Here is a 25592-nt window from a genome sequence, read left to right on the forward strand (position 1 = left end):
ATGCTTGGCTAAAGAGATGCGTCTTTAATCTAGTTTTAAACTGGGACATCGAGTCTGAGCCTCGAACAATATCAGGAAGGCTATTCCAGAGTTTAGGAGCTAAATGTTAGAACGCACTCCCTCCTTTAGTGGACTTAGATATCCTAGGAATGACCAGAAGCCTCGAATTTAGTGATCTTAAAGAACACGATGGATTGTAGGGCGATAGAAGGTCTGTTAAATACACAGGAGCTAAACCATTTAGGGCTTTATAGGTCAGTAGGAATACTTTGTACTTGATACGTAACTTAATAGGTAACCAGTGCAGAGATGATAAAATAGGTGTTATATGATCATATTTTCTTGATCTAGTAAGAACTCTAGCGGCTGCATTTTGCACTAACTGTAGCTTGTTTATTGAGGATGCAGGACAACCAGCTAATAAAGCATTACAGTAATCTAGTCTCGAGGTCATGAATGCATGAACTAGCTTTTCTGCATCAGAAACAGATAGCATGTTGCGTAGCTAAGCAATGTTTCTAAGGTGGAAAAAGGCTGTTCTTGTAACATATGAAATATGATTTTCGAAAGACAGGTTGCGGTCTAGTATAACACCCAGGTCTTTTACTGTAGTGGATAAAGTAACAGGACATCCTTCTAAATTAAAGTTGTATTGTAAGTGAGTTTGTGGGTAGTTTTTTGGACCAATAAGTAATACCTCCGTTTTATCTGAATTTAATAGCAGGAAATTACACATCATCCAGCATTTTATATCATTTAGACACTCTGTCAATTTAGATAAGTTAGTGTTTTCATCTGGTCGTGATGAAATATACAATTGAGTGTCATCAGCATAACCGTGGAAATTAATTCATGTTTCCTTATAATATAATAATATAATATAATATAATTGAGGCTGAATCATAAGACACCATAAAAGATTGTACATTTACAATTGTGTTTCTGATGTTTTCTATTTTCTCAGTGAAGAAATTCATAAAATCATTACTACTATACTGTAACGGAATATTTCTGCTCTAGTGATGTCTGTTTATTTGTTAGTCTAGCCACGGTGTTAAATAAAAACCTTGAATTATTTTGGTTATTTTCTATTAGTTTGCAGAGATGCTCAGCCCTGGCTGCTTTTAGAGCCTTTTTATAACATGACATACTGTCTTTCCACGCGATTCTAAAGAACTCTAAATTAGTTTGTTTCCATTTACGCTCTAAGTTACGAGTTTCTCTCTTGATAACATGCTGGCACTGTTGTGCCATGGTGCTTTAGTTTTCTCTCTAACCTTTTTTAATCTAATTGGTGCAACAATTTCTAATGTACTAGAGAAAATGGTGCTCAAACTATTTCCTCTTTTATCTGTTTGTTTGGGTTCACTGCGCAGCTGAGATAGATCAGGTAAGCTATTTGAGAATCTATCTATAGTGGTTGGAAGGATTGTTCTGCCTGGTCGATAACATGGCGCAACATGACAAATTTCAGCAGTACGTATTATGCAAGTTATCATGTAATGATCAGTGACATCATCACTTTGCGGTATAATATCTATATCGGTTGGATTGGTTCCATATGATATAATTAAATCTAGTGTATGATTTAGACGATGAGTGGGACCACTGACGTTTTGCGTGACCCCAAAGGAGTTTAATAAATCTGTAAACGCAGTCCCTAACGCATCATTTGTGTTATCTACGTGTATGTTACAATCTCCAACAATTATTACTTTATCGACATTGACCAATAGATCTGAGAGAAAGTATGCAAACTCTTTTAGGAAATCAGCATAGGGCCCTGGAGGTCTATATACGGTAGCCAAGGCTAGAGATAAAAGGGATTTCTTTCTTAAATCTAAGATCCTAACATTTAGCACAAGTACTTCAAACCTTTGGCCTGTTTTCTGAGTAACATTTAGAATATCTCTATAGGTATAGATATAGATAAGTCTCTATAGATAAGTGATTTGCAATATCTACTTGAATAAGATATATTTATGTTATGTACTTATTTACCAATGTTAACTATTTTATTTTTGTTTTATTATTTTTACTTTATTATATCTGATTGTACAAGAGTCATTTGCTGTAGTTAGAAAATAATAAAAGCTGTAAAATGTTAAACATACTGAAAAATATAGTTGGTTGTTTTCTTGATTTTAAGATGGCATAAAATGCCATTAAACTGCTGTAGTAAGTTGCAAGTGTGTGCAAATAATGCATTTTTAATGTTGAGAGGCTTTTTTTTTTTGTTCCGATTCTGAAACAATTAGCTTGAATTTTTTTGGTTTTTCTTGCAAAATAATATGTTGCTTTATGCATATCATCTTTATTTTGTTGTGCCCGACATAAGGAAAATATATATTTTTGTTTATGAATAATATTTTGAGTTCGTTCTGTGAGTGACGTCATTTGTAATGGACCGGGCGCACGCGCGCTCAGTCAGAACAGCCCGTGACTGGAGAGAGTCAGTCAGGTAGGTCTCTGCGTTAAAGAGTGAAAATATGCTGTTTTAAGTTAAGTTTTAGGTTTATTTCAATTATGTAAGTGTAAAAAAACCGCAACATGCGCTTTATGATGAACAGTTATTTTTTGCCGCCTGCGCGCGTTTTTCCCTGTTAATACAATTCTCCACATATAATTTTTTGTGGATTGAGTGTGTGGAAAGGTTGTTTAGTCTAGTAAATGTGTGTAGCTTTCATTTTGATGTTATATTTAGGGCTGGGCTGTCACAAGTAGTTTTATTGAAACCGGCTATTTCAGTGAACACTTGAAAAATCAATTGAATAGACTAAATAATAAACAGGTTTCATCACCTGGTTCATAATTAAATGCTCAGCTGTTCAAATAATAATAACATGTAAATATAAATACTGTATAACAACAGGAGTACCTTTTTTGAAATCAAAGCTCCATAAAAGGTGCACCCCATAAGGTGCACATTTAAATAAAAAAAATATCTTAAATAAAAATAGCCTATAAAATAGGCCAATCTTTTTCTGAAATAATTATTTATATGAGAAAAGTACAAATATATATATATATATATATATATATATATATATATATATATATATATATATATATATATATATATATTAGTTTGACAACTATAAATAGCTTATTATTAGTATTTTATTATTGTAATATTATTAGTATCAGTATTTTATGGTTAAAAAAATATTTTTTTGCAAGAACCCTTATTCTAATATACTTTAATTTGAATGTTAGAATTTGACATAAAAGGTGATGCATACCTCGAAGTAAAAAAAAGAAAAAGAAAATGCCCCTGAACTCAATTTAAGGTTGCAAATATTGTCCTTTAATAAAAAATGTTAATTTCTTTCACTGCTGTAAACTGACCACTGCATAGAATTTGAAAAATATATATATATCTTCGTGAGTCAGCTGTCAACAACAGGCCTAAACCAGCCATGGTACCAGTACACAAACACAATATAAATATAATCTAATTATCAACAAAACTTTGAAAATATTGAGACATATTCTTGTCAATATTGCGCACCCCTAATGTAAGGTATTCATTTTGATTTCTTCAGGCCTTAAAAAGGTCTTAAAAATTTAAATTTGACTTTAAAAAGTGTGCAGATACCCTGAGAAGAGGTGGATTCATTTTGTGAAGAGCCACCTTGATGGAGAGCTGAGGATCACCACCAAAACCCGCCTCTGTAGTGATCATTTTACACGGGATAGTTTTATAAACTTTCGTCAGAGACAACTGGGATTCACTGATAATCCGCTGTTGTGTTACTGGTGAATGGAGCCGAACCGACTATCTCCCGCCTCGGCCTTCATCCTGTCGCGCCGACAACTGGTGACATCTTCGGCAGTGCGTGCCCACCAACGAGTGTAAGTTGCCTTGTGCGCTTATGTTATAATTAACCTAATAAGCTGCTAGGAGCATCCATTCCGGCTGTAGCGGGTGACAGTTGATTGTGGTAACGGCAGCTTTACCGCGAGGGGGCGTGGTTTCAGCGCAGCCAGCGGACACGCCCCCAACGTTTGAGAGCAGAGACTACTGTTCATTTTTTCAAGATTTTGATAGCTTATTTTATGTACTTGTCGGCTTTTTTATCATTCAAATTTGGCTGGGTGTCTAATAACACATTTTTCTGTGATATGACAAACTCAGAACACATACTTCATTTTGACTTTACAGGGACTTTAAAGAAATGTTCATTTAAAAGCAGCGCTCATTCATCAGTGTATAATGTTACCCTAGAGAGCGTGCATCAACCGTCGCCGAGTCCGCTGTTGAAGGTGGCAATCATCCATTTATAATCACGCTTAACAACGGATACTTAAATCAGACAAAATTATTGGGGCGAGTGGATGATTTTTTTGCTGTGGATTCGGGTGACGTTGGAGCTCATCCGCTTACTCTACAGCAGTCAGACTCTGCCAGGCATTAACAGCTCGCGGTGAACACGGCTAACGTGGTTTATCAAGTTAGTGGTATTACCTCCTGCATATTCTATTTGTGCGTGACGAGCGCACACAGCGCGTGTCTTCTCCAGGTCGTGCTTACCAGGTTGTTCATAAAAGCCGAAATGTGACCAGATGTAGGCTTTGAAAGTAGTTGGAGCATTTTGAATTACTCGCACTCGCGTCTCACCTCCCTCTGCCAGTGTATGCGACCGCGACAAAACACATATGCGATAAATGACGTCAAAAAGCGTCAGCACATTATAACCGGTTATGGTCTATTACTGAACCGATACCGAATCGTCCTCGTCTGCATCGCGATGCACCGTAGTAACGATTAATTTCAACACCCCTACTAGTAATGGGCGATTGAAACGATATGCAAAATAAACTATACAAAATTGGCCTACGATAGAGATTTTGCAAGTAATGCATGTTGACGCAATCTACCCACAAAATTTAGAGCCACGAGCTGCTACCGGCTGCAACGTATCATCGTATTCGTCATCTTGAGTAAACATGGCTGAAAGCGAAATGGAGGAGCTGGTGAAAAAGACCGGTGCAACATCCATTATTTGGACGAGCAGCAGCAAACTATTCTCTGTAGGGGCAAAAGTTCTGGCTAACGCCTGTTTCACATATACTCCGTTTGCAGTGCATATGCGGAGGTTTATTTTTTCCATACCCATGTTTACAGTCCTGCACGCGGATGCGTTGAGGCAATGCGTTCAAGGTGCGGTGCGTATACAGCAGTGCAGCGATCGTTTCCACACAGAGTCTATTTCTGCTGTGCTGCACGTGCTAAATTAAAGTGACAGCGCATGATTCATGGTCAAAATGAACATGGATTGATATGAAAATATAGTAATCTGTCCTTAAATGCATTTAATTAAATTATACTACTATCTTTAGAGTCATTTTCTTTTTAACTTCAAGCTCGGGGGTAGTTAAAGCAAGGAAAACTACACAGTACCTAAACAACGTGACATAATGGATGTACTTGTCTCTTCGTGGAGGTGGAAAAGCAAGTTCTTTGTGACTGCAATATTTCTTGTAAAAAAAAAAAGATTTAAATGCAAAAGAAAAGGAATGAGAGAGCTGTTTTTGTCAATTGTGTATGTTTTAATTTAAAATGTTTGCGATGTTAACATAAATGTATAAATGTTTTGCCACTTGCTTGAGCATCTTAATATATAAATCTATATAGAAGTAATAATACGTTTTTAAGTGAATTAAGTTTAAACGTGAATAGCCTAAGTCTTGTGAAAGAGTGTAGTATTACTAGCCTGCTGTCTGTGTACAAATAGAATCACAATGCAGAAACACTTTTATATTATTTAATAAAGGACAATAATAATAAAAATAGTGATTTGAAATAAAAAATAGAGGATAAATGTTGTGTTTGTCACACAGCCGTAGATCATTTGCGCACTGCAAACGCACCATATGTGAAAGCACAATAACGCGTGCAGCTCCTGCGCCGCACACCACCGCAACACACACTGCATATGCACTACACACAGAAAATGTGTGAAACAGGCGTGCACTAAAGGAAAGAAACCCAATACTTTAAGCTTTTTCCTTGTTAAAGTCTCTGCAGCTAGTGTACTTGGATTTTCTTTATCTGCAACATTATGTTGTTTAATTACAGTTTTGCATAATAAATGTTCTCAAAACTACAATACATTTGGCAGTTTGGCTTTCCTTATGGTCTATCTAACCTGTTCTGAAATGATTCTATTATAATTTATATATCATGACGTATATCGTTATCGCAAGAGGCTGCAATGTATTATGTTATGTTTATTATGTTTGTTTATTTGAGCTACTCACAATCATGTTTGTTACAGAAGTCTTAAGATTACACAAAATGGAAGCTCAAAAGGGGCAGGCTGAAGCTTATGTGCGCCTACCCCTATGTTCAATACTCTCAGTACTCATGGATTTCACGATTGTATTCCCAATTTTACCTCAGCTAGTAACACTGCATTTAACAATTTATATTGTGTTTATAAAGTTACTACAAGATATGCAAACATTCAAGTATATCATTTTCATACCCAGGCACACACAACCACGAGCATGCACCTGTTTATAAATTATATTTCCAACCATACAATCAGTAATATGGACATTACAATTTGCAGCATTTGAGATTGTGGCTACATTCCACATCAAACATATATTGTCGCAAACTTATAGAGATTACTATACAATGTTTGAGTTATACATCTATTGTACAAGCAGCGTGATTACATCTATAATAATAAGTTCTTCCATAATGCATTATGCCGCGAAGGATAACATTAACACATAATTCTGCATACTACTAGAAGATTTACACCTGATGTTAGCAAAAACAAAACAAAAACAAAACAGAAACAATCATAACTGACATGACCATTTGTCATGACACCTTTGGTGTGAGAGACCTGGGTTCGAATCATCTGTGAGACACCAATGTGTCCCTGAGCAAGACACTTAACCCCTGTTAACCGCTAGTTGCTCCAGAGGCGTGCGACCTCTGACATATATAGCTATTGTAAGTCGCTTTGGATAAAAGCGTCAGATAAATGAATAAATGTAAATGACCAGTCTCCATATTGTTTGCTGCTTTCAATTATTGTTATTATTATTATTATTATTGTAATTTTTGGTTAACTATATGTTTATTATAATTTTTTATCCATTCTATTATGCCAGTATTAGAATCAAAAGTATCATCATTATTAACAGTATTGTGTAAAAAATAAAATTTTCCTTATACATATTTTATCTTGTTATCACCTTGTTGTCATTACCATCTCTACAGCATCTGGGTATACATTTACAACATTCATTTTGATTATGAGGTGTATCCTATCATGTGTTGTGCGTTTAAAAGCCAGGGTGTGGGCCAGTTGGGAGTGGGTCATAGCCCCCATCCAACAGGCTCGTCCAGCTACCCTAAATAATTGTCTAGGCGGGCGATGTTTGCAGCCTTTGCGGTGTTTCATGAGCCAGTCTGGAGGAGGGGGCCCTTAACCCGACAGGTCCATGTCTCGTCTGCCCTAATTTTTTTTGTTTATCGTATTTTGCAATAGCAATGACAATGGTAATAAACAGCGCTAGTTTAACTAGTTTCCTAATTTTTATTATGACAGATCATGTGGAGACATTGGTAACAGTAGCTGTGTCAGCATGATATGATATACTCATTTTAATAGACAGTGACAGAAATCCTGCTTAGTGGTTACATTTGACATATTGCGTTAAGATACTTTTCTTATATTGTTTTTTGAAATGATGGAAATTTACAGCATTCTTTAATTCATCCTTTAAGCCATTCCATAAGTTCACACCTCTCCGAGTGACACATTGGCTCCTGAGGGTAGTACGAATACGTTGTACCTTAAAGGTATAGCGGAGGATTTTCTTTTTCCGGGTGGGTAGCCTATACTATTGGTCCACCTAAGTGTCAATCATTCTGGTGCTATGTTTACCTAAGGCCGTCGTAAGTGCTCGTCCCTTCTGCGCATGCGCACTTTCAGGTGTATTATGTGTGATGAGTTACGGTTTCAGCCATTCCTTTGAAAATGGCTGAGGGTCGAAAGAGAAAAAATGTATACGAAGTGTATGATAAGAAGAGAAAGGCCGCAGATTATAGAAACAAGACCAGAGTGATTTTGGGTGAATATTTCACACGCTGGCATGCGCTAAAAGCTCAGGTTGTGCTTCCCACTGATGCCGCAGTCCCGAAGATTCTAACGTTACTAGACAGGTAAAGTTTGTCATGCTATTTGGAGAAATCCATTTAAAATCACAGCTAGTAAGGGTTAATGTAAGCTATGATTAGCAATGCTAGCCCTGGCACAAGTCATGCACCGCGTAGACACGTTAAACATCTCAATTTGTCTAAAGTAGCCTTGTGACCAAATGGTAAATTGTATCACGCTGAAATATTCTAAAACCTTGTGTGTTCATTTTCGATAATTACAATGTGTTCACCATAGTATTTATTACACAAATGCAACAAGCTACTTCTCCATTGCATATCATGTCTTGAGTCCTCGGTCACTCAACACGTTTAATAGGCACATGTGCATTTTAAAAAAAAAATGGAGAGGGCGGGTCTTCTCTAAAATTCGGAAAGATCCTCCGCTATACCTTTAAAATTAAGCGTTCCCCGCAAATTATATCCACCTTTTCTGTTGATGAATGGATGTTGCTAGGAAGTTGGTTAGCTCTAGCTTTAAATACAATTAAAAGCACTTTTAGCTTTATTAAATCTTCAAGTTTTAGAAGGTTAGATTTTATAAACAATGTGTTAGTATGGTCCCTGAACCCAGCGTTGTGCACTATCCTAATAACTTTCTTTTGTAATTTAAATACAGTCGCTAGATGGCTACTGTAGGTAATTCCCCAAATCTCCATGCAGTAGCTGAGATAAGGAAGTATGAGCGTGTAGTACAAGATAAGGAGAGCTTGTTGCATCAATAGATATCTACACTTATCCATAATAGCAATATTTTTTGCTAATTTAGTACGTATGCTGTTTATTTGTGGTCTCCAGCTAATATTGTGACTAAGAATCACTCCTAGGAATTTATACTCTTTTACTCTTTCTATATCCACTTTGTTAATTTTGATTAACATGTATATCGCAATATGGATTTTAGGCCATATCGCCCATCTCTACTCTACATTCTCATCCTTCCGCCAAAGTGTGCATTTTGTCTGCACCATACTATCTGCCAGTGTGTCTTTATATTAATCTCCTCAGCTGAAATAGACGCCTTACGATATTGACGAATTGACGAAGTCCGTTTTAGCGACTCAGCACTAGTGTTGTCACGATACCAAAATTATTGTTTTGATACCGATACAAAGTCAAGAATTGCGATTTCGATACTTTTTCGATACTTTTCCTGAAAAGGGAGAAACACACTCAAATATCATTGCTGTGCTTTATTTTAAAACCGGGACAACATTCTTATCATATAACTAGTGTTGTCACAATACCAAAATTATGACTTGATACGATACCAGACTAAAAAATCTTGATACCATGGGGAAAAAAAAAACGAAAACAGTAAAAGTAACTGAAAAATATGACAGAACTTACAATTCATTGTTTTAAAAATTAATTTAAAAAAACTTTGTTCCTTCCCTGTTTTTTGACAATTCCCTCCCCTTTATTAAATAAAATAATAATAATTAGCAAGTGCCAGTGTGTATGTCCTTACAAAGATGTTTGCAACATTGACATTATTATCAATCATCTTAACATTTGCTAACCTTTCACAATTCTGAACAGGTTAGGATGACCAAAATCTTATTTCATGAAAGGAGTTATTTAATATTTTTGAAATGTAATTTTATAATTACAGTATATATATTTAATTGAATTGTATCTTTGTTATTAAAAATAAGCAAAAATCAAATTACAAACAATATGACAAATACTATAAGAGACAAATAAAATTAAACAGTGCTTCATTTCTTTTTTGAATGCTACTGTTAAATAGATCTAGTACTGTAGCTGTCTTCACTCTATAAATTAACTATAGACTGATTCTTAATAAATAGATACATTTATTCAGTCAAGCATTGGGTGATTGTCTATTTTGTGTTGTTTCATTAACATTAATTACACAGAATATTAGGCTGCTGGTCCGGCCCTTTAAGACCTGCACGTAGGCTACCCAATGGAACACATACGATTTATTTTGACAAACGGTTTATGTTCACTAAAGATATACCCGACTGTGTTTACGTGAATACTTGCCAGCACGTACATTTTTTACCTAGAATTTTGATTATTCAATCCAAATAATCCACGAAAGAGAACTGAAGTCGCGATCGCATGCTGTGTTAAAGGTGTGTGTGTGTGTGTGTGTGTGTGTGTGTGTGTGTGTGTGTGTGTGTGTGTGTGTGTGTGTGTGTGTGTGTGTGTGTGTGTGTGTGTGTGCGCGCGCTTCAGGTCTGAGCCGGCAGCGCGAGCACGTCCCATGCTTTATTTTCTCATGCATGCATGTTTCGCTGTGCGTGTATATTTTATTGTTCTGCTTCCGTTGTTTAGTGAATGAAAACAGTGGAAGCAGAGCTCTGCACACACATCCTGACTCCGTCTGTCACACATCAACGCAAATTAAAGAAGTCCTGCTCTTATTATTTAGTCCTTTCATTCTTAAATTACCGGTATTAATGAAATTTATTATCGTACCGATTTTAATAGCTGGGTGTCGCGATACCTTTCTAGTACCGATGTATCGTGCAACTCCAGTACCGACACTGTGTTTGAAGGACTTGCTATGATGCATCAAATCAGCACCTGAAAGACAAAGAAACATCAGAAACACAAAGCACTCCATAATCACAGGTAAATTGTCTGACCAGTCACGTGTTTGTCATGAGAAGTGTATCACAAAAGAGCTATGGTTTGCAGACAGTTATAAGAGTTGATGTTACAAATACGTCTATTGAATATACTGTGTGAACTCATTGTCCCGTTAGCTCAGAGAGGTTTATTTCCCTCTACAATAAGTTTAGTCAAATGTTTTGTTTATTGGTCTTATTCTGGTTCCTCTTTCTAATAAACCTCTCATTGGGTTAGTCACTCAATTTATTATCTTGTGATTCGTTCCCACCCTTCTAGTTTGTTGCATTGATAATGATTTATTACAAACTAAGACTGTTTAGTTGTACTATATATATTACAATCAATATATAGTAAATGTAAGGTGTGACCGATGTAACGGATAAAACTTGAAGTGGCGATGAGGTCTTAAAATGTATGGAGTCTTAAAAAAAGTCTTAATGTATTAAATTTAAGTCCATGAGTCCTGTATATATCATAATCTTGTACAGCGGTTGTCATTCAGTTTTGACTAATAACAAGCACTGCGTGAAAAGAGCTGTAATCGGGCATGTAAAACTCCTGAGTACTCCTGTGTACTCCACAAATAAATGTGTGTGTACGGGAGTTTGCTGTCCCGTCACACAATCCCGAATACTCCTGGATATGTACCAAGTTTGGGGCACAGCAGGGAGCCACTAAGGGCCATCAGTTACCATGGTGAATAATCCCCCGGTCGGGGTCAATGCAAGGGAAAATTAGCATTTCACACCTTTGGCACACAAGGCACTGGCCTCCTTCAATTGGTCAGAGGTCTTACATAGGATTGGCTGCTCAATGCTTTGTCCCTTCTCTAAACCCCCACACTATTGGTCCAGTTTATGGCCTCATTTGGGTTTATTATTACTCATTATTAATATTTATTATCATTGGTGTTCATGGTTATAATGTCAAGACAATCAGATAGACAAAGTTGAGTTTGTTATTTTTATTATTTGCAAATGACACTGGGCACATGACATATATATACACACATTAAAAATTCTATAAATAAAAATACATTAGCACAGAATACACTTTACTATTAGTCATACAATATATAACCCCATATAATATATAAGGTCTGTGTATAATATATAGAAAACAATATAATATACAAATACTTTAGAATATATAAATAGTACAATATATAAATAATACAATTTATAAATAGATAATATGGAATTGTATAGAATATATATATATGCAGTATATATATAGAAAACTATATAGAATTATATTTAATACAATCTATAAATAATAATTTATAATATATATAAAAAAACAACAGAATATTCAAATTATACTATAGAATAATATTTAGATGCGTAATACTAAAATAATTCACAGGCCAGCTTCTGTGGTCTCCACCGCGACTCGATCTGCACCAACTCGTGCATGATGAGTTCCCAAGTACTTCTGGTCTGCTTCCAGTCTTTTTTGTAGCACCCCACACAGCGCAGACAAAACTGTACTGCGGTTGGAGGCCGAACAACCCACACTGACTTTCCATCCAAGATGGCATCCTCCTCTTCAGACATGTGGTCAACTGTTGCAGTCTTCCAGATAGCTGCCTCTTCCTCTTGTCTGGAGAACGCCAGTCCTGCTGCTCAGCAGCTGCAAAATAGGAGGGAAAAAGTAATTAAACCACTGAAAATATCAAATTGGTTGGGATGGGAGCCTCTCCCAGGCTGAGTCTTTTACTGAGATTTATATTTATTTACACTTACTCTTCTTTTTCTTTGTCTCATGCGCACAATGATCCTGCTGTCCTCCATCTTGTCTTTGTTCTCATCTTGGGCCCTCCTGTAACCCCTTCTAACAGTTTCAAAATATGTCTTCAGGATGCTAGAGAGAGGGAAATAGTGAGGGGGGAGAATGTGTTTATTTATAACTAACTAATCTATACAGATAAATAGTTGTAGCCTTGGGACATTCTCTTGTGACTTACCTTTAAAAACAGCAGGATCTACGTCCAGTACAGCCATGGAGACGCCATTATAAAGATAGGTTGTGACCTCAAGGTTGTGGGGGGAGGATAGACTGTGGAGCAGTAATTAAAGAAGGTTGATTAAAAATATAATTTAGAAGAAAGGACTGTTATGAAACAATAGTTTTAAAGATATACCTTGTCTGTGGGTCATATTTGTGTATGTTGTTTTCCCCATTGTGCAATCTCCGTACCGCTTTCTGTAAACATCCAACATAGTGTGAGGGCTCAATTCAAATACATTAATAAATAAAGCACACGAAGTTAAGCGGACACCGTCAAATGTTTGTGACGGTCAGAAAATAACTTACCGCAACAGAATTATTCCCAGCTCTCTTTAATTTCTTTGAAGCAGGCTCCTCTTTTGCCTCTTTGAGCTCATTGATGTCAGCCTCCATCTTATCCAACCTCTTGTCCATCGTCTCCAGCTTTTCAAATATCCTCTTCAAACTTGCATTTACCATATACACCAGTCTGTTTTCGTTCGGACTCGGAGTTTGAATAGCCACATTGTCCCGACGTAAAGGAGTAACATCTCTACTCTGCTCTCCGTAAAACTCCAGCGATCTTTTGCAAGCCATCTTGAAGAGCAGAGGACACCTAGATACAAACTGCTTTTCAGGGTCTACAGTCTTTGTTGTAGATTGACACAATGTAAAGCACTTATCAGCCCACCTTTCCTGAATACTAATGAGGGGGGCAGGGGAATAGGGGCAATTTTGAGCTGCCAGTCCCAAAACAAATTAGCATTTACAAAGCAAGCCATCAACTAACAGCATGTGGTCAGACAAGTTCCTGTTTTCGGGCCTTTGCGGGCATTTACAGGTACGCGTAACAAAGTTCCAAAGATCCCTGCCAAACAGCACATTTAGCGGGCGTATTCATTGTCTGAATTCTCCCGTATACACCCCTTTTGACACAGTGAAGAGGATTACGAAACTTTCCTTTGGTACATCAAATATCTGATATTTGATAGACAGATCTCACTTGTTTTCTGTTATTAGGGTTCACTTGAATAATCTCATTTATCCTCCAGAACTCATTCTAACAACTTAATGTTTTAATATGTTTCAGACCAGATGGAAGTGAAAGAGCAAAGACAAGAACTGAAGTTAAAGGGGATGATGCTGTAGTTTGTTTCAGCCTGTTGACACCAATTTACTGAAGATCTCAGACATCACCATAATGAATGAGCTGAAAATAGGGAACTTTTGGAGACACAGAGACTTTTCAGCAGCTCAGTTAAACATGATGACCCTGTACTTTTTAAATGCAGATTGGATAAAAACACAGTGATCACAGTTCACACCTGCAGTGAAGCCCCTCCCACAACAATTCACCAATAAATACTGGGAATATTCCCATTATCCTACAAGAGAACAACAAACTCCAGGAGTAGCAGCTGAAATCTGTGGGACTGTTAAATATGGAGTTTATTAAAGAGGAGATTGAAGACATGAGTGATCCAGAACCATCCAGAATAAAACATGAAGATACTGAGGAACAAACAGGTTGGTGTCCATTCTTGATTCTTCATTATTGATGCTTTGGTAGATGTGAATTAATAAGCAGTATATGGATGATAAATGATATGTAATACATCCAAATGATCATAACCTTGTATAGCAGTTGCAAACATATTTTTACTATATTAACAAGTGAAAGACAGAACAAAAAGTGAAAGATCTGATCTCTGTTGCTTTCTGCTATTAAATAATGGTTCACTTGAATTGATTCTAACTTGATATGTATTTTAGACCAGGTGAGAGTGAAAGAGGAAAGACAAGAACTGAATGAAGTGGAGGAGGAACATCGTAACTTTACAATTCAAAGAACAAAAGCCAAAAAGACGCACATCTGCACTCAGTGTGGAAAGAGTTTCACACACAAAGGACACCTTAACACACACATGAGAATTCACACTGGAGAGAAACCGTATACATGCACTCAGTGTGGAAAGAGTTTTTCTCGAACATCAAGTCTCAGTTATCATCTGCACATTCACTCTGGAGAAAAAACATTTAACTGTGATCAGTGTGGTAAAGATTTTATTTCATCATCAGATCTAAAAAGACACCTGAAAGTTCATTCAGATGAGAAGCCTTATGTGTGTTCTCTCTGTGGAAAGAGTTATTCACGGCTGGATCATTTTAAACAGCACAAGAAAACACACAATGAAGTGAAAGATCATGTGTGCTGTGACTGTGGGAAGAGCTTTACTGCACCTAGTGATCTGAAACAGCATCAACGAATTCATACTGGAGAAAAACCTTACAAGTGCTCATATTGTGACAAGAGTTTCACTCAGTCTGGATCCCTGAAATCACACGAGCGACTTCATACTGGAGAAAAGCCGTACTACTGTACTCAGTGTGAGAAGAGTTTTCGACATTCAAATAATCTAGTGAATCATATTAAAAAGCATTGTTCTGTGTCACAGTGAGCAAATGTTTTGTTAGATTCACATAAAGTAAATGTGTAGTTAGTTAACTTATAAACTAGTGTTTCTGTAAATTGCCACAAGATCTGAGTTTTATATGTTGGAGAACAAGAATATTATTGAAAATTATTTTGAACACTTACTCAAAGAAATACCAAAATTAAAAGAGACTGGAAACAAATGTAGAACAACAATAATCAGTTATTTGTCAATATACACTCATTTATATTTACATTTAGTCATTTAGCAGACGCTTTTATCCAAAGCGACCTACAACTGAAGACTAAAGCAAGCGAGTCATTGTGAAGAGGCAAGAACAACGCAAGAAGTGCTTAAAATACAAAGTTCAGGCATTGCTCAGAGTAGCAAAAGCCAGACAAGGGAAGATGTAAAAGGGAAGGAAAGATTTAAAAGAGAAGGACAATTTTTTATTTTATTTTTTATTTTTATGTTAAGTACTCAAGGAAGAGATACGTTTTCAGTTGACTTTTGAATGCTGTCAGGGATTCTGCATTAAGGACGAGGGTGGGGAGATCATTCCACCAGCATGGAACCGTGAATGAGAATGTTCTGGAGAGTGATTTAGTGCCTCGCTGTGATAGCACCACGAGCCGTCGCTCCTTGGCCGATCGTAGGCTTCTGGTAGGGATGTAGAAAGTAGGAAAGTAGGACGGAGCTGAGTCTGTGGTAGATCTGTAAGCAAGCGTCAAAGCTTTGAATTTGATGCGAGCAGCGAGTGGTAGCCAGTGCAGTGAGATGAACAGAGGAGTGACGTGGGCCCTTTTGGGCTCGTTGAAGACAAGGCGGGCTGCAGCATTCTGGATCATTTGTAGAGGTTTAGTTACACATGATGGAAGTCCAGCCAGAAGAGCATTGCAGTAATCGAGTCTAGAAATAACCAGGGCCTGGACGAGAAGTTGTGTTGCATGCTCATCTTCCTGATGTTATACATTGCAACGGATTGGCAGGGAGGACGAGAAGCTCAGTCTTCGCCAGGTTGAGCTGCAGGTGATGTTCCTTCATCCATGCCGAGATGTCCGCCAGACAGCCTGAGATACGTGCAGCTACTGTGGGATCATCTGGTTGAAATGAGAGGTGGAGCTGTGTGTCATCAGCATAGCAATGGTAAGAGAAACCATGTGCCTGTATGATGGGTCCCAATGATGTGGTGTAGATGGAGAAGAGGGGCGGTCCAAGCACTGAACCCTGAGGAACCCCTGTGTTCAGTTGATGTGCTTTGGATAACTCAACTCTCCATGTAACCCTGAAGGACCTGCCTGTGAAATAGGACTCAAACCAGTGGAGGGAAGTTCCTTTGATGCCCAGTGAAGAGAGGGTGGATAGATGGATCTGATGATTCACAGTGTTGAAGGCAGCAGAAAGATCCAGCAGAATGAGAACTGAAGATTTGGAAGCAGCTTTTGCGATCCGCAGGGCTTCTGTGACCGACAGTAGTGCAGTCTCTGTTGAATGTCCTTTCTTGAAGCCAGATTGGTTGACATCTAGCTGGTTGGTCAGAGACCGGAAAGATGACACTTGGTTGAAAGCAACTCGCCTAAAGGATTATTAGGAATACCATACTAATACTGTGTTTGACCCCCTTTCGCCTTCAGACCTGCCTTAATTCTACGTGGCATTGATTCAACAAGGTGCTGAAAGCATTCTTTAGAAATGTTGCCCCATATTGATAGGATAGCATCTTGCAGTTGATGGAGATTTGTGGGATGCACATCCAGGGCACGAAGCTCCCGTTCCACCTCATCCCAAAGATGCTCTAATGGGTTGAGATCTGGTGACTGTGGGGGCCATTTTAGTACAGTGAACTCATTGTCATGGTAAAGAAACCAATTTGAAATGATTCGAGCTTTGTGACATGGTGCATTATCCTGCTGGGAGTAGCCATCAGAGGATGGGTACATGGTGGCCATAAAGGGATGGACATGGTCAGAAACAATGCTCAGGTAGGCCTGGGCATTTAAACGATGCCCAATTGGCACTAAGGGGCCTAAAGTGTGCCAAGAAAACATCCCCCACACCATTACACCACCACCACCAGCCTGCACAGTGGTAACAAGGCATGATGGATCCATGTTCTCATTCTGTTTACGCCAAATTCTGTCTCTACCATCTGAATGTATCAACAGAAATCGAGACTCATCAAACCAGGCAACATTTTTCCAGTCTTCAACTGTCCAATTTTGGTGAGCTCTTGCAAATTGTAGCCTTTTTTTCCTATTTGTAGTGGAGATGGGTGGTACCCGGTGGGGTCTTCTGCTATTGTAGCCCATCCGCCTCAAGGTTGTGCGTGTTGTGGCTTCACAAATGCTTTGCTGCATACCTTGGTTGTAACGAGTGGTTATTTCAGTCAAAGTTGCTCTTCGATCAACTTGAATCAGTCAGCCCATTCTCCTCATAACTCTAGCATCAACAAGGCATTTTCGCCCACAGGACTGCCGCATACTGGATGTTTTTCCCTTTTCACAACATTCTTTGTAAACCCTAGAAATGGTTGTGCGTGAAAATCCCAGTAACTGAGCAGATTGTGAAATACTCAGACCGGCCCGTCTGGCACCAACAACCATGCCACGCTCAAAATTGCTTAAAATCACCTTTCTTTCCCATTCTGACGTTCAGTTTGGAGTTCAGGAGATTGTCTTGACCAGGACCACACCCCTAAATGCATTGAAGCAACTGCCATGTGATTGGTTGATTAGATAATTGCATTAAAGAGAAATTGAACAGGTGTTCCTAATAATCCTTTAGGTGTGTGTATGAAACAATTCCCTGAATTTGATCTTTTTGATTTTTTTTTACTTTTGTTTAGTTACATAAAGCCTGTTATTACATTAAACAGATGTATGTACAATAACAACAAATAAAATAACCATTTCACTGACAATGTATGATTTTGTGAGTTTAAGGTTTCTACAGATCCAATTAATTAAAGGTGACCTATAATTCAAAATTGAATTTACCTTGGTATAGTCAAATAACAAGAGTTCAGTGCATGGACATGACATAGAGTGAATCTCAAACTGGACTGTTTTCGCGTTCTCATTTAATTCACGTTTATGAAAAACACCCCTGAAAAACGGTCGGTTCTCCACACAATACCGACTGTGACGCAATAGTCGGGATCATTAATATGTACGCCTCCAAATATTTGCATAATGCCAGCCCTCAATGCCAGGCGGAACTGCGCAGCCGAAGCATGGCAGTTGCTCAGTGTGGATGTACACATGAACACAAAAGTATTTTTTAGTTCCTTCATCTGAGCCTCTGAAGAAACAATGGGTTAATTTTATATTCTCTGGAAATTTCCAAACATTTCACCGACTGTTTCCTCAACTTGGGCCAATACAGAGCTGGCCTCGGATCGAGCTACCAAGCAACACTTTCTGATGTGTAATTGTTCAAGTTCAGACAGGTAATCTTTCTCTCAAAATCGTTCAATACTGTTTATGCATCAGTAAATCAAGCCAGTGACTAAAATATCAGCTTCACATCGTTTCTTTTAGTAGGATGAAAATAATCATATTTAAATTGTGAACAAATTATATACAGAAAGCGATCAAAGAACAATCTTTCCACACAGCGCGAGTTTATCTGGACACTTGCCAAACTCGTTATGAAATCAATGCCGCACGTTACTGCACAACGAAGCTCTTACTGTATTTACATCATCGTGTTTGCATTGGTGAAAGCATTAGAGAGTGCAGAAACTGCTTTGCAATGATAAGATCTTCATTCTCGCGATCAACACACTGTCATCTGCTCAATGCTCATCACGGCAACATTTTATGTGATGGGAATAGATCTAAATACTTTAAAAACATCTCACGATTCGTTAATCTCGATAGCTGTTATAGTAAAAACGTATAATAGCAGTAGTAAAAGTATTCGGGAGAGAGTTTCACATCTAATGCATAGCTATTTCATATGCAAGCATGTCAGCCAATCACAGCAGTGGCCGCGGTTACACTAAATCCCACTGCAGACACGCCCCTTCAAACAGAGTGTTCAAATCAGAGGCTAAAAGCAGGCTAGGAAAAATGCCATTTATTTCTAAATTATGATTATTTTTTATCTAAAAAACATACCAACATTGTAAGGGTAACCCAGGAAACATTATAAAATAATAAAAAAAAAACATTCTAGGGCACCTTTAAAATAACTGAGATTCAGATTGTTTTTGAGTTGTAACTTTCTGACTTGTCAATTAGCTGTCAGTGTAAGGCAGTTCTTTGTCTATTAAAACAACAAAAATGGCCTGTTGCACAAAGCCGGTTTCAGTTGCTAACAGGTAGAGTTCAAGATTAGTTTGAGCAAACTGGCTTTTTCGGGCTCAAGAAAGTGGATTGGTTTTTAGTTGTTTTCATCACCATGCTAACTTGCGCTACACGGCTAACCTGTTCTGGAGCCGGTTTTATTCTGGGTTAGAGATCGCAGACCAAAACTGGAGCAATCAGTGCAGTGACATGTATCTGATACAATAAAACCACTCCTCCTGTATCTCTCACTCCAAATCAAAGTTTATAGTGTGAAACAAACTTTAGAGACCAAATTAAAAGGGCTGTCCCTATTCTCTTCATGAGTAATGGGTGTGTCGCGCGCCATGGCGGATTCACTATTTACATGACGGAATTTGATAAGTGGAAAGACTGAACGCGTCTCAAGAGTGCAAACGGATCTGCTCGTGTGTGAGGTTAAAGCTGTGTGTGTGTGAGGTTAAAGCGTGCAAGCAAACCATCTACTAGACAAGCCGGAATCCATCATATCTCTATGTACACAACATTGTACTCCTTTTATTTTCAATATTTGGCATGTTTGTGTGCTGTTGCGCATTCCTATGTGTTTGATAAGCAGACTGTACGCAGGTGTTGGACCCGCCTATAGGTGCACAATACTAACACGCTCTTTAAATAACAAAAAATATATTTCAGTTGCCTTAAAAAAGCAATGCGCCATCAATGTGCCTGAACACACCTTGTTTTTAGACCAGCACGCCAATGGCCACAAATGCATTTGCTATTTAAACAACGTGGCTCTGGACGTGAAAATAACCGCTTCAGGCTGAAACTAACAGAAAACACTCGTGTCGCGCCTGGCGCTGCATTGCACCGGGAGTATGATAGAGCACATAGTCTTAGAGTTCAACCTTGACTAACTGGGGCTCAGGTCTGGAAGCAGAAAGACGGGCTAAACCGACCGTCTTCTAGCTGTCTCACGTCACTGAAGTCAGATAAATGCCATCACATATAGACTCTTTCAGTGTCTGTTTCCCGAATTAAAAACATCCAAACCCATTTAAGGGTAAACATTTAATTAATGTTAATTGATCTGATAAAAAAAAAACAGGGTTACACTATATTTTAAGGTGTCATTGTTACAGTGTAATTAAATATTTAAGTACAGTGTAATATTAATTAACTACCTGTACTTACTATAGGGTTAGGGTAGGATTAGGATTTGGTTGAGGGTTAGTTGCATGTAATTATGCATCATTTACTGTTATTACTATGGTAATTACATGTAACCAATGTAACAATAACACTGTAAAATAAAGTGTTACCAAAACCGATATAATTCAGATGAACAAATGATAAAGCTCGGGTTGCTGAATATTCAATCCCTTTCTTCAAAAGCACTTATTGTAAATGATAACATTAGAGAGCATAACCTAGATGTGCTGTGTTTGACAGAAACCTGCTAAAACCAAACATTTATATTACTTTGAGTCCACTCCCAAGATTACTGTTACAAACATGAGCTTAGTCTGAAAGGCAAAGGGGATGTTTTGCTGTAACTTATAGTAATATCTTTAGTATTACTGATAAGTCTAGTTTCAAATATAATTCTTTTGAAGTGATAGTGCTTAATGTAACACTATCTAGTGTAAAGGCCACCCATCGGTCCAACGACGGAATGCGAAAGGAAAATATGTGTATGTCTTTTCATTTTACTTTAGTTCTGCGTATAATCTGACTCCAATTTCAAATGATTATCAAATTTAGATTGTGTTCTTATTAGGAAATAATCCAAATATTGCTTCTGATTTATTTAGATCTTTGATTATTCTTGATATCCCATAATTTCAATTATTCATTCATTAAAGGCACACCATGCAGGAATTCCGTTTTTGTCAAACAGTGCCCCCATGAGTCGCTGTAGAGTACTTGTATTTAAAGTTACTGTCGTAAATACCACTCACACAGAGCGTCTCTGATGGCTTATAACGTTTTTACATGATTGCAGCTAAATTACAAGTAAATCGCCTAAAGACTAGGCCTACTGTATAATTTAATTTGTGTTTTTTGAGTGTAATGTAAACATTACAAAATGCCAGATGACATCAATAAAGTTACATGTACGTCGCATTATTTCGTAACAATGTCCGTTATGATGTTAGACACGATTATTGCAATTTTGGAAATCGATTTTGCATTATAGCCTGAGGCAAGACACTTTCACCTGAAAAATAAATAAACAAATATGACTATCAGCCTGCAGACATTAGGATAGTTAACCTGAAAGATTATTTATTATAACCATTGTAAACTAGCATGTTAGTGTTTAACGTTACTAGCTACCAGATTGATAATTCGCTACTCTACTAGCATTACTTGATTCATGAAGATAAATGGAGGACCAGATAGATTCCATAACATGGCCAGCCATGTTATTTAGCCTTTTACATTTCGCGTGGTAGTCAGCTCCCTGACTCGCTGATTTATTTTTAAATTTATAAGCATTTTATAGATGACTAACTGCTGCGCTTGTGACAGGGTTACAACATGTTACTGGAAGAACGAGCATAGAGAGAGAGAGAGCCGGTGTCGCGCGCGTGCACACTCTCACCGTCTTCAAACTGTCTTGCTCTCCCTCCAATATTGATCCTTGATCGGCCTTATAATTTGTCACTCTCTCTTTTTCTTCTTTTAGTCTCCTCTGACAAAACCTTTGCCTTCTTCCTTTTAGTTGTTGCTTCGGCCAACAACATAAGACAGGTATCAAACGCTAGTTGTGCTCTCACGTCAGAATCTGAGGAAGTGGGGGAAGTGACGTATGCCGTAAAGCAGTCAAATTTTGTAGTTCTTTTTGTGCTCGGTTCCTACCCGAAACCCGAAGTAACATAGTGCCAGTAAAAGCGATACAGACACTGTTCTGTCTGGTCAATTCGGATGAGCTATGTGACTCAAGCAAAATTGCAAGATATTGTCACAAATATAGAGGGATTCAACCCCAATTAATGTTTATGCAATAAGTGTTAGCAATAAAATGTTAAAATATCGTTATTATACATGAGTAAAGCTAATAGAACTAGATGTTTCAACTTTTAAGTAGGAAACTCTTGGCAGTAGCAGTCGGTGTGGAGTGGTGAAAAGGAGGGTAAGGTATGTCATTGGGGTCATCAGGTGTGCACCCTGTTTCTGGGAGAAACACAAGCTTCCTTCCTGGAACTGTGTCTGATATTACCAAAAATGAATTACCGGAGATTGTGAATGGTTTTAAAAATAAAAGGTCAACCGATTGGAAAGATATTGAAATGAAACTAGTTAAAAACATAATCCATTTAATATTAGAACCCCTGACCTATATCTTCAATTTGTTCTTTAAATCTGGCGTTTTTCCAGATCAGATGAAAATTGCAAAAATTATTCCAACTTACAAGAATGGTGATAGTCATTTATACTCAAACTTTAGACCAATTTCATTATTATCTCAATTTTCAAAACAACTGGAAAAAACTTTTTCTGAAGAGGGTTGATGGTTTCATAGAAAAATACATGATATTAAGTGTCGATCAATATGGATTCAGGAGCGGTCGATCGACTTCAATGGCAGTTATTAAATTAGTTGATTATATAGCATCTGCATTAGACAAAAATAATTCTACTTTGGGTGTTTTTGTTGACCTCAAAAAAGCTTTCGATACCATAGGTCATAAATTATTAATGAATAAATTAGAGCAGAATGGCTTTAGAGGCCGTGCTTACTCTTGGTTAGAAAGCTATCCTGACAATAGATGCCAGTATATTCATTTTAATGAACATCAATCAGAAATGCGTAAAGTAACTTGTGGGGTGCCCCAGGGTTCTTTGATTGGTCCTAAGTTGTTTATTCTATATATGAATGACATTTGTAAGGTATCCGATTTGTTAAAATGTGTTTTATTCGCAGATGACACAACACTGTATGTATCTGGGGATAATCTTCACCAAATAATTACTGATGTGACCAGAGAACTATCCAGAATTAAGCAATGGTTTGACCAAAATAAACTATCCTTTAATTTAAGTAAAACCAAATATATTATATTCAGTAATCGACAAATTAAAACCAGCATGAGCTTAAAGATTGATGATGTGGAACTAGAAAGGGTGAATGAAAACACATTTCTTGGAATAATATTAGACCATAAATTATCCTGGAAACCACACATCGCTCATGTTCAATTAAAACTGTCTAAAACAATAGCTATATTACATAAAACCAAGTATTTTTTGAATACGCCTTTCTTTGTATATTCTGTATTGTTATCTTATTGTTCCATACTTTTCTTACTGTTGAAATATGGGGGCATGCTTACACCACAAACACAAAACCTATTTTTATTTTACAAAAACAAGTTATAAGGATAGTCAATCATTCACTATATAATGAACCGACAAATTCTATATTCTGTAAATTTAAAGGAATAAAATTTTCCGATTTAATCAGTCTGAATAATGGTGACTTTATGTTCAAAGTTAATAGGAAAATAGTGCCTGAAAATATACTATGTTTGTTTGAAAACAGGGAACAGAAATATAAGGCAATATCTCCTAAGATGAGAGAACTTGTTTAAAAAACAAATGGTCAGGACAAACTTTAAAATGAACACTATTTCGGTAAAAAGGGGTCGACTTGTGGAATAGTCTCACCGATGATCTTAAGAGGAGTAATTCCATTCACTATTTTAAAAAAAAGTTTTAAATCCTAATTTTTGATAAATATTCGGATGCTTAAGAAAAATTGTTAAGTTTATGTATAATTTTTGTGCTTAAATTTAAATAACACAAGTAATAAATACATTTTTGTGAATTAAGTGCAGAGGTTTGAATGTATGTATGTATATATGCATGTACATGAGTATATATGCAGCATGTGTATATAGGAATATGTTTATACATTTATATTGTTTAAGTTCAAATTTTGATGGGTAGACGTAGTTTTGTAAATAGGGTAGGCCTAATAAGCCACAGCTTCAGCCTACATCCGTTCGGTTACCTTCTTTGTTTGTAAGGAATGTGTTGTTGTATATACATTTTGTTCCATGTTTAGTAACCGAATAAACCTTTATTCATTCATTCAAGTAAATATTTTATCACATAAAAACTTGATTTCGATATACGAGACATCAATTTTGTATTGAATGCTATTTATTCCATATCTAATCTAGATTATATAAAACATTATTATTATTCTAATTTGAAGACAACCAACATACTTTAGTGCAAGAACATAGTTCGTTTCTGGACAGTGTTGTATGAGGGAAAAAAAGTCACAGGACAGTTTAATCACTTTTGTAGTAGGCTGGCTCCATTTATCATCAAAACAAAAAAAATGACAGATTAGGTGGGTGAGGGCGAGGTTGATCCTCGCTCCGATGCGGGACAACAGTTCATCAAACTGGACGCGGGACAGGCGGAAGTACCGCTGAAAGTGGCCGTCATCCAGACGCAGCTCCTGGAGCAAATGGTGAAACTCGCCAAACTGGGAATGCCTCCGGAGGGTCTGGTGGAGCCAAGTATGGCGATGATGACCCCTACACTGCTGTTCTGCTCTCCAGAGCAAATACAGAGCGGTGATTCTCGATGAATGCTCAATCAATATCAGCCATCTTGCAAACAGACAACCGCCTAGCACTTGCACCTCCTACAAGAAGCCGATTTCGCCTCAGACGCACGTCAATATTTTGCTTTTTACGTGCGTCAATTTCGCTTTGGATGGATGGATCCAAAATGTTAAAGCGTCCGACTAGTCGCGATAGACGCGAATTTGACGCTCTATTTGCGTTTGGTGTGAACGCAGCATTAGGTGTTGTACTATGCTCTTGATGTTTGCCAGCTGGTACAAAATTTGTGAAGTTGAGCTGTCCTGACAATGTTTGTGGCAGATTGTTTGTGGTGGTTACACTGTTATGCTGATTGGATTAGGATTGGTAACACTCTCAGTCTAGGGCAGGTTCCTAAACCTGTATACCTCATTTACATGCTTTTGCTTCAGAGTGCCTCCATCTCTATGTAACTCCTCCCCCTTTAAAGATATTACACTGTGCTGAGCTATTGAGTTCAGACTTGGTGACTACAGCG

General features: G+C 37.4%; 3 protein-coding genes across 4 annotated transcripts in view; all 3 read left to right on the top strand.

Moving 5' to 3' along the window:
* The window catches only part of LOC143715491 (uncharacterized), a 659702-nt gene that overhangs the window by 64254 nt on the left and 569856 nt on the right, over positions 1 to 25592 (top strand). The gene's annotated exons all lie outside the window — the stretch shown is intronic.
* Positions 1 to 25592, top strand: part of LOC143715483 (uncharacterized) — a 349601-nt gene that overhangs the window by 29523 nt on the left and 294486 nt on the right. The window lies entirely within an intron of this gene.
* Positions 2400 to 25592, top strand: part of LOC143715461 (uncharacterized) — a 272811-nt gene continuing 249618 nt past the window's right edge. Inside the window, exons 1-3 of one of the 2 annotated variants that reach the window (XM_077207287.1) lie at positions 2400 to 2461; positions 13872 to 14308; positions 14555 to 18136. In XM_077207287.1, coding sequence (XP_077063402.1) covers positions 14224 to 14308; positions 14555 to 15240 — 771 coding nt within the window. In that variant the 5' untranslated portion in view covers positions 2400 to 2461; positions 13872 to 14223 and the 3' untranslated portion in view covers positions 15241 to 18136. Of the gene's footprint in view, positions 2462 to 13871; positions 14309 to 14554; positions 18137 to 25592 lie in introns of those variants that run through there. The other variant, XR_013195761.1, reaches the window with a different exon arrangement.

The sequence above is a fragment of the Siphateles boraxobius genome, unplaced genomic scaffold (genome assembly GCF_051911475.1).
Source record: "Siphateles boraxobius isolate OS27281-9 unplaced genomic scaffold, OSU_SipBor_1 6, whole genome shotgun sequence".
NCBI classification, from domain to species: domain Eukaryota; kingdom Metazoa; phylum Chordata; class Actinopteri; order Cypriniformes; family Leuciscidae; genus Siphateles; species Siphateles boraxobius.